The sequence below is a fragment of the Ictalurus punctatus genome, chromosome 2 (assembly GCF_001660625.3).
Source record: "Ictalurus punctatus breed USDA103 chromosome 2, Coco_2.0, whole genome shotgun sequence".
NCBI lineage: Eukaryota > Metazoa > Chordata > Actinopteri > Siluriformes > Ictaluridae > Ictalurus > Ictalurus punctatus.
In genome coordinates, this window is record NC_030417.2 from 15,597,147 (window position 1) to 15,607,517 (window position 10,371).

The window sequence follows — 10,371 nt, forward strand, 5'->3', positions numbered from 1 at the left end:
ACATGTGAAGCAAATGAGAAGTCAAGGTTTTGACTTATTAAAACACAGAGTCCCAGTCTTGGTAATACTGATACTCTGTCCCCCTCCTCCCCCTTCCCCTACTTCTCTCACTGCAGATGACTTTGTGACTTTCTTTACCAACAAGGTTACATCAATCAGAAACCTGTTCTCAGCCCCAGACACACATAGACTGACTCCTCCTCTGGGTAACTCCCAACTGACTTCCTTCTCTCTCCTCTCAGAGACTGATGTCTCTAAACTCCTCCTCTCTAGCCATCCCACAACCTGTCCTCTTGACCCTATCCCTTCTCACCTTCTTCAGTCCATCTCTCACACACTATTACCTGCACTCACACACATCTTTAACACATCGCTCTCTACTGGCACATACCCTACCTCATTTAAGCAAGCCCAGGTTACCCCACTGCTTAAAAAACCATCACTCAACCCTGCTATAGTTGACAACTACAGACCTGTTTCCCTACTCCCTTTTCTTTCGAAAACTCTTGAAAGAGCCGTTTTTAACTCTCAAATTTTCTCATAAAGAACAACCTCCTGGACACCAAGCAGTGTGGCTCCAAGAGCAACCACTCCACGGAGACTGCTCTGCTTTCTGTCACTGAAGCCTTACGACTAGCAAGAGCAACCTCTTGATCATCTGTCCTCATCCTACTTGACCTCTCTGCTGCTTTCGACACTGTGAATCATCAGATTCTCCTGTCAACTCTCTCCAGCCTGGGCATCACTGGAACGGTTCTGCGCTGGGTGGAATCCTATCTCTCTGACAGATCCTTCAAGGTATCATGAAGGGGAGGTATTTCTGAAACTCAGCAACTCACAACTGGCGTTCCACAGGGGTCAGTTCTGGGTCCACTACTCTTTTCTATCTACACCACATCTCTAGGGCAGGTGATTGAGTCTCATGGCTTCTCATATCATTGCTATGCTGATGACACCCAGCTCCATTTGTTCTTCCAGCCTGACGATCCATCCGTCTCTGCATGCATCTCTGCTTGCCTTTCGGACATCTCGGTCTGGATGAAGGAAAACCATCTTAAACTTAACCTGGCAAAATCTGAGCTTCTTGTCATCCCAGCCTGTCCCTCAATCAACCACAACCTCACTGTACAGCTCGGCTCACTCACACTCATGCCAACCAGGACGGCCAGGAACCTTGGGGTGATTCTTGATAATGGCTTGACCTTTGCAGACCCTATCTCAGCAACTGCAAGGTCCTGTAGGTTCATTCTTTACAACATCAAGAAAATCCGAACCTACATCACCAAACAGGCTACACAGATTCTAGTCCAGGCTCTTGTTATCTCTAAACTGGACTACTGCAACTCACTGCTTTCAGGCCTCCCAGCCAGCTCCATCAAACCCCTTGAGATGATTCAGAATGCTGCAGCGCGCCTCGTCTTCAACCAGTCCAAGAGAACCCATGTCACACCCCTCTTCATCTCCCTCCACTGGCTTCCTGTAGCTGCCCGCATCAAGTTCAAGGCCTTGATGCTCACCTACAAGACCTTGTCAGGAACAGCACCCTCCTACCTCAACTCTCTCCTGAAGGCCTACGTTCCCTCTCGCAATCTGCGATCGATTAGCGACCGACGTTTAGCAGTTCCAACTCAGCGTGGCGCTAGGTCCCTTTCCAAAACCTTCACACTAACTGTTCCTCAGTGGTGGAATGCACTTCCCATATCAATCCGGACCGCAGAATCTCTCACCATCTTCAAAAAACAACTAAAGACCCACCTCTTCAATGAACACCTAACAAACTCATTAAAAAAAAAAAAAAATAATAAAAAATAAATAAATAAATTCACTTTCACCTCTATTCTGCACTTTGCTTCTTCTGGAATTCAATTAATAGATCTCGTATGGTAGCACTTCTTGTATTGTTCTCTGCTTGATATCTCTTTGCTTGTATCTTTCTCATTTGTAAGTCGCTTTGGATAAAAGCGTCTGCTAAGTGAATAAATGTAATGTAATGTAATGTAATGTACTTATAAATGGAACATAAAACTAATTTTTTTAAGAGGTTTAGAGTAGAGCCCTTTCAATCAATGATACTGTATACAGTGGCGTACCTCAATGGATGACTTTAGAATTTTTTTAGAAGAGGAAATTGTAAAATTGAATTTTTTTTCAGAGATGAAATTGTAAGATTTTATTTTTTTCGAGAGTTTTTAAATGTTTTTACAGCTCAAATAGTAAAATCTTGAGAGCTGAAATGGTAAAAAAAAATTTTTGAGGTGAACTTGTAGGATCGGATTTTTTTGAGAGCTGAAAGGTTTTTTATAAAGCAGAGATTATAAGGATTAGAATTTTATTTTTAGAACATAATTGTACAACTGGAATTTTTTTTTGAGCCCTTTAATTCCATAATAAAAAGGTTTTTCTGACAGCTGAAATTATTATTTTTTTAATTTTGAGAATTGAAATTGAAAATTTGTAATTTGTTTGAAAGCTTAAATTGTCAAATTGGATTTATTCTTGAGAGAGAATTCTTAAGATTGGAATCTTAACAATCTTAAGATTGGAATTTCTTTGAGAACTGAAATTTTTAAACAAGAAAAGAAAGTTCTTTTTGAATGAGAAATGGTAACAATTTAAATTTTTAGAGGTGAAACTGTAGGATTGGATTTGTTTTAAAGCTCAAATTCAGGTTTTTTTTTTTTAAACATTTACATTTTTTGAGAGCTCAAAATTGTAAAACTGAAATTTTTTAAGAGTTGAAATTGTAAAATTCTAATTATTCTGAGAGGTGAAATTGTAAACATGTAAATTTGTTGAGAGCTAAAATTGTAACTTTGGACATTTTTGAGAGCCGAGATTATAAAATTGCTTAAAAATTTCAGTTGCTTTTGCTATGTCAGTGTTTGATAATATGCTGCTTTATACGTTATATATAAAGCATGAAGTATGATAGAGAACTGATTTTAAAAATGGTGTATTAGATATAAATAAAGCAGTTACTGGTAGTACACTCAGCCTCGACTGTGCAGATCTGCTGAACTTCTAAGAAAGTTTTGATCCATATTGTTATTATGTTTTAATTAAAACGTGTGTGTGGGGGGGGGGGGGGGGGGGGGGATGCTTGCTTACCCCGTGCTGTACCACAGACTCTGGGAATCTCTTCAGCAGCAGCAGGTGCATCTCTGCTTTCTCCAGAGTGTTAAAACACTGTTCAGTGGCTTTCAAAAGCATCTGACACTGCACAGGGCCTGGTAGAGTCTCAAACACACCTACACACACACAGTAAAAATTCTCACACTGCGCAGAGGCTGACCACATCCTAAACACACCAATACACACAAATACACACCTTTGAGGAACTGTGCGTGCTTGTCCTGGCTGTCGTTCCTCAATGCTGCTGTGATTACGCTGATCTCACGCCACACCACTGGCTGCTCCGGGAAATTAATAAATCTGTTCAATGCAAATTAAACCCAACGATCAACGTCAGAGTCACGCTGGAGTCGTACTGCAGTATAGCACACATCCTTTTTATACGTGATATTATTAAAGAAAGTTTCATGTACACATGAATTATTGCAGTGCAGGTGCCTCTGTCTTTAAGACTCTCCCATAGTGGAAAACGTACTGACTGTTATAAAGCCTTGACACTGGAGACGCCTTTGATTAATGTCCTCCTTAGAGGACAATTATATGCTTTTCTTTGTTAAATAATTGTTCATTACTATGAGGTTTAGCCTATGTGGAGCGTCCAACATACAAGTTCCTGTGAATGTGTTGTTATTATTGAAACAATACGGTATTAGAACTATAGCAGTGCTGGGTCATAAAATATTATAAAAGTGTGTATAAATGGAACCTGGGACATGAAACTTCTCTGGTGGTTTGGATAACACAAATAGATATAGCTTTATAAGCGGACAGATCTGATTTTGTGTGTGTGTGTTTTTTTTTTCCATGAGCGTTATTCACTCACATGTCGTAGAGCAGTCTGCCAGCCGAAGAGGTCCTCTCTGCATTGCGCTCAATCATGTACATCTCATACTGCAAAAGATGGGGAGCAAGAAAAGCAAAGTGAAGACTGTTGCACTAAATCATAGTGACACAGCTTGGAAGATCAGATTACTTGAATTGTGGTCGAGGATTTAATTTTTCTCCTGAGCAGGAGCATCACCACACTGTGCTGGACTCTGTACATCTAGACAATACAAACTACTCATGCTGCTACACTGTATCATCAGCTTTCTTGTTGAATATCTCAAGGATCCCTGCCAATAGACTTATAAATATCTATGCCTGTTAATTCATACTCTATATAGTGCATTTAAATATGAAGTAAGGAGACTTTTGGGAATTACATCGTTTTGTTTGTTTGTTGACAGAAAAATAACACATAAATCCATGACAAGTCCGTATGTGAATGTATGTGAAACACTACAGGATATGCTGTAATAGGAAAATAATCAATGATGAAGTTGTGTGATGTGGCCTGACATGACACACAGTCACTGTTACCACCCCAAAGTTGATTATTTTCCTGTAACAGCACACCCTGAAAAGTTTTTTCCCCCTTATACAGCAGCATTTTGCCAAACAATTTTTTTCATTTATTAGGAAACGTGGCGTGCTTTTTATCCGTTTCATGCTGTAGAACGTATGTGAAGCGAGTTATCTGTTATCATTTATATTATTGTAGCTATAAACAGTCGTTCCCTCAACTTCCGTCCATCACATTCCGTTCCCTGCCCCCCCGAAAGGCAAAAAAAATGCGGCTTGTCCTTTTACCAAGAAACCGTTATGTCCTCGGTCATGAAGCCGTTCCCATGGCGGAAAACCGGCTGACCTTTACAAAGTGCTGACACCGGAGACTCTTTCCATCCTTCTAAATGCACCACAATAATCAACGATTATCCATTTTTCTTTGCTAAACAAACATTTTTAAATCCATTCTGTATTAGTCTTCGCTTATGTGGAATGTCTGCTATAGAAGTCACTGCAAATGAGTTGTTACTATATGAACAAAAAAGTATTATGAGAATTACAGCCAGCACTACTGTCAGAGTTTCTGACCAAACAGATATGATCATTCACCAGCTCTGTGGTATAAAAGAAATTACTTCCATTAGGCTTAATGTATATGACACAGGCGAGACGTTTGGTGTTCACGCTAGTTTCACACTAGGTTGCCAGTTTATTAGGTACTAATAAACTAGTATCAACATCATTTGTCCTTTTATCAGGTACCTGCCATATAAGATCATTCTCAATACAGCAGTAACAATAATATTATCATACAGTATGTGTCTGGTGATTATTATCATGCCCATTATGTGTTTATCATCTTCTATTCTTCATCAAGGTCTCTGTATCACATCAAGCTGGATAGTTTCTAGTTGGTGGTCTTGTTTCCCAATTCAGAAGAGGTATTGAGGTGTGTAAACACAGTGCTGCTATGCCTGATACACACACACACACACACACACACACACACACACACACACACATATATATATATATATATATATATATATATATATATATATATATATATATATATATATATATATATATATGCGCGCACACACTACCATGCTATGATGAGAATTGTGATTCACCACCCACATATCTGGCGGTAATATATTGGTCTCTTTGCATGGATGGACGGGGTAGGGGGGGGGGGGGGGGTTCATATCAGTTCCCAGTGTATCCAAGATCGGTGTGTTGCCGGAAGTCTTGCCTATTCTTAGCAAGGCATGCTGGGTAATATCATTCTGCAACAGAACCGTGAATGAAGTACTGGGCATCCTGTAAAGCAGCTGTCGGTTATCAGTCCGTACCTGTATGTTGAAGTCAGCCGGATAGAGCGTGCGTGCGGTGATGAGCCAGGCTTTAGCAGCCCACGGGTCTTCGGGCACGAGCTCGCGCGCACGTTTCACCAAGAAATCACAGTCCCCCTGTGCCGACATGTTTACTGCATCAGCTCCAGGTCTGGCGGGGAAAACGAGGACGGCTTAGCTCGTTTATTCATAAACAAACCAGAGAATGGAGACTGTATAACAACAGTAGTAAATATACTACGCATGCGCACAACGCCGCGTTTCTCATTTCACTTCTGGGGCACGAGAAAGTGGCAAAATAAAAGTCTTTAGCTTAACACGATTTTAATCATATTTACGATTTATTTTATATTATAGGGTTTCTTATGATCATATTTACAAAAATATAAATTAATTACTTCAAACGCAACTAGCTTACTGCTGTGTAGTTACGTTTTCCTTCAGAAAGGCCGAAGGGACAGCTGGTGTAAATTGCCTAGCAGGGCTTAGCCCCAATGCCTTTCAAAGATTAAAAGACATCAATATAAGGTTTCGTTTTTGGAATCAGTTGCAGATTATTTGTCGTTAACAAATGTTTTAACGCTGATTATTTTCATATTTTCATTATTATCATAACTGCATGAAACCAGCATTTCTGTGCAGATATTTAGATACAAAGAATGCTAAGTACTTTTTGCTAAATAAACCTCGAGAGTTTTTTGAAACCCAGGAAATAGAAACGCATTCCAAATATCAATGGCAGAAAAGTCCAAAGGTCAAAACATTTAGCACACAAAAATCTCAACAATAATGAATCCAAAGAGAGGTCAAAAACAGGCAATGGATTGAAACACAAATTTTAGAATCATGGAAAAAAAAATGCTTACCCACCAAAGTCTGAGGTTAAAAACTATATGCTTATATATTGCTAGACCAGTAAGTAAATGGCAGATTGTGAGTGTAGAAGTTTCTGCTGTGATGTGGTAGTTGTCCTGGGTATTGTTGTAGGAGATTTAGATCTCAGGATTATGTAGCCTCAGCCCTACTGTTATTTCTTGCTTAAGTGTAAAATACAAGCTGATGTATTATGTTATGTGATTATGATTAAACGATGTAAAGAACCTCAACCTTGACAGCCTGGGGAAATACAACCATGTCAGGAGAAGAAGACGGCCTAGAAAAAGAAAGGGCTGAAGCCATTCCCCAGGTACCTTCTGGTTCGGGGGCCGCTAAGAAAGCTGTTCTTGATGTTCAGCTCCTCCAGCAAGACCTGCGAGATTTACAACTCGACACGCTGGTTGTGAAAAGAACTGAAAAGCTGATATTAAAACATGAATGTTTGGAGAAAGAATGTGATAGCATATTAAGTGTTTTGAATCAAATGAGAGCTGAAGCTGAGAGATTGAAAGATCGTGCTAAATACAGGAGAGCCGAAGGCATTAGGCAACTAAATCAGAGATATAGGCAAAGGTACACAGAAGAAATAAAAAGAGCCACTCGTGATTGTAACACAGAACCCAGACCCTCTGTCTTTACTAAACACGTAGATGAATTAATCGTAGATGTTAAGCATCAACACAGATTATTAAGAATCAAGTGTATGCAAACTTTTGCACTGCTTCATTTGTGTAAATTCAGTTATTATTGTGTCTTGTGGACTATATGTAAACATCTGTTATGTGAATTAGAACCTGCTTAGGGAGTGTAAGTGGAACCTGTCTTATTTAAACTTCTCACATTTAGTGTCTAGTGTTCCCTTTGCTATTGAGGTGTGTGGTGTCATCATGCCAAGACCTAAAGAGTTCTATAAGGCCTTCAGAAAAAAGGTTGTGGACGCCTATGAGTCTGGCAAGGGATTTGAAATTATTTGAAATACATCATTTTACTGTAAGGAAAATCATTTACAAATGGTGCAGATTTCAAACGACTGCCAAGTTGTCCAGGACTGGCCGTCCCAGCAAATTCAGCCCAAGAGCAGACTGTCATACAAAAAGAAGTCTCTAGGAACCTCAGAATTTCATCACAGGATCTGCTAGTAGGTCTTGCAACTGTTGTGGTCAAAGTGCATGCTTCTACAATCAGAAAGAGATTTGACAAATTTGACCTGCATGTGAGGTGAACCAGGAAAAAACCTTTGCAAGACTACAGTTTGTCAATGAGCATCTAAGCAAAGACCAGGTCTTTTGGAATAATGTGCTCTGGACACATGAATTAAAGATATAGTTATTTGGCCACAGTAACAGCAGACATGTCTGGAACTTACTACAAGTAGCTTTTCTGGAGAAGCACTTCATACCAACTGTGAAGCATGGTAGTGGAAATGTTGCTTCGCTGCCTCAGGGACTGGACAACTTGCATTTATTTATTCACCTATTAATTTTGCATAATATCAAAGAATGCATGAAGATAATGTGAGGCCATCTGTCTGAAAGCTGAAGTTGAACCACACATGGATAGAGGATTACAGAATAATGATCCTAAGCACAATAGCAAATCCACCAAGGAATGGCTCAAAAAGAAGAAATGGGGAGTTATGGTATGGTCTAGTCAAACCCCGGATTTGAATCCCATTGAAATGTGGGGGGTGGGGGGTTGAAATCGGCAGTACATTTCAGAAAACCCTCAAACAGCTTGCAACTTTTTTTTTCTTTTTTCCCAATTTTGCGTCAAAGTACCTGCATGTATTTTGATCTCTGAATTGTCAAACGTTCACCCAAGTTTTCAGCTGCTATTTTTACACCCGCTAACAGTTGCTTCTGTTTCCTGGTAGTCGCTGATGTGTTGCTCCTAGTTTGCAGCTCGTGGGTCAGAGGTTATTGAATTATAACCCCTGGTGCTGGTGAGGAGTGCAGACACATTTGGCTCACTGAAGGTGAAGCCACGTCGCCATGGCACAGATTTCGTCACTCGTCTTAATGACATTTTTCACCCTCGTCCTGGCAGAGGATCAGCAGCAAAAGGATGACCCGTTCACTTTTGATTATCACCAGCTGTGTGTCGGAGGGCTGATCATGGCCGCAGTGTTGTGTCTGATCGGCATCACTATCCTCCTCAGTGGACACTGCAGATGCAAATTTAACCAGGAAAAGAGGAGGAGGACAGGAAGTAATGCAGCGAACCAACAGATGCTCAATGACACAGCGCAGGCCAGTGATTGTTAGACGCCACTGTTGGACGACTCAGTGACGATCTGACTGACAGACACTGGTGAAGATCCTGCAGTACCTTACGTTTCACCACAAAAGTGTTGGATTAAAACCGAAAACAAATCAATGGGCCCTTTACTATATAAATGCTGTTATTTTTAAAATTATTATTAACTGTTATTATTATTATTATTATTATTATTATTATTATTATTATTATTATTATTATATTCCACCTGTTTGCTGCTTACGTGGCTCCACCAACCCTGTGCTTTCGTCAGATGTTCATTTCAACTAACTGCACCAATAACCAAAAAAATCTTGTTTATGTGAAAATCGTCAGAAGGAGTTTTTATATGTTTAAAGTGTTTACTAAAATGTCTTCTTTCTTTTTCTTTTTCTTTTTTTTAACGATCTTTTTGATCAGTTTTAGTCACATGACAGCGTATAACCAAAAAGTGCAAGAACTATATCCACACGTTCCTTCCTGTGAGTGCTAATCAGACATCTAATCTACATCGCTGTGTTCCCGCTTCGTAGTTCTGACACTGTTTGATAAATTTTAATTTTGATTGAATAACTAGCTGTTTGTTTATAGATCAATAGTTTCTGCCAGGTTGTTTGTCATGTTTGGTTGTGTAACTCTGTCTTATTTTTTAAAAGAATAAAATTGTCCACATTGCTGACTAAAACACTAAAGTGAAAAAAAAAACTGCTTGCAACTGAATGAATATTGCATGGAAGAGTGGTCAAAAATTCCAGCAAGCCCGGTGGACAATTATGCAAAATGCCTACAAGAGGTTATTTCTGCTAAAGGGGGCAATACTAGCTTCTGAGGCCTAGGGTGTATTTACTTTTTCCACAGAAGAATATCACATCTATTGATATTTCTGTTGAATGACTGATTGAAGAAGCAAATTTTCCTTTTGGTTTTGTTCAAGTATATCTACTATATTAATAGGCACTGTTTCACAGATGATCAAATGTTTGCTTGTCCAAATATGTCAAAAAAGCCAACAATTTCCATGGGGTGTACTTATTTTTTCACATGACTGTATATCTTGAAAACAGTACAGATATACAGTAGCTTAAAACTATGTAGGTCAACCTTTTTCTTTACATCTATAATGTAATCTTTTTCCTAACCCAAGTGAATTAAGTGCCAAAATAAGATATGCTAGACAATCAGGTATAGCATAGAATAAGTTCCTACTTTCCAGGGTGGTGCATTCTCACCACTGGGGATCTGGAGTCTTGAAAAGTAGAATAGAAAGCTCTTGTATGTAGTTCAGTTGGTTTCTTTGAAGAAGAAGATAATAAACATTTTTCTAATGCCGTTAAACCACTCTGTAAACAACAATTAGTCTTTTCTCGAATCTCCTCTCTCAAGGATTTGTTTATATTAAAGAATAAAAGTTGTTACAGTAAAA

General features: G+C 39.2%; 2 protein-coding genes across 2 annotated transcripts in view; one reads left to right on the forward strand and one right to left on the reverse strand.

Moving 5' to 3' along the window:
* ints10 (integrator complex subunit 10) overlaps positions 1–6,078 on the reverse strand; it is a 21,175-nt gene extending 15,097 nt beyond the window's left edge. Inside the window, exons 1-4 of the mRNA XM_017456786.3 lie at positions 5,817–6,078; positions 3,956–4,023; positions 3,329–3,432; positions 3,109–3,248 (exon numbers count right to left, since the gene is read on the reverse strand). Of these exons, the coding sequence (XP_017312275.1) occupies positions 3,109–3,248; positions 3,329–3,432; positions 3,956–4,023; positions 5,817–5,945 (441 nt within the window). The 5' untranslated portion in view covers positions 5,946–6,078. The remainder of the gene's footprint in view (positions 1–3,108; positions 3,249–3,328; positions 3,433–3,955; positions 4,024–5,816) is intronic.
* A 2,550-nt stretch (positions 6,079–8,628) lies between these two features.
* On the forward strand, positions 8,629–9,081 carry LOC108275465 (FXYD domain-containing ion transport regulator 3-like). Its single transcript, XM_047161331.2, has one exon. It carries the CDS (start codon positions 8,684–8,686, stop codon positions 8,954–8,956), a length of 273 nt encoding a protein of 90 aa, XP_047017287.1. The 5' UTR covers positions 8,629–8,683; the 3' UTR covers positions 8,957–9,081.
* The last annotated feature ends 1,290 nt before the right edge of the window (positions 9,082–10,371 follow it).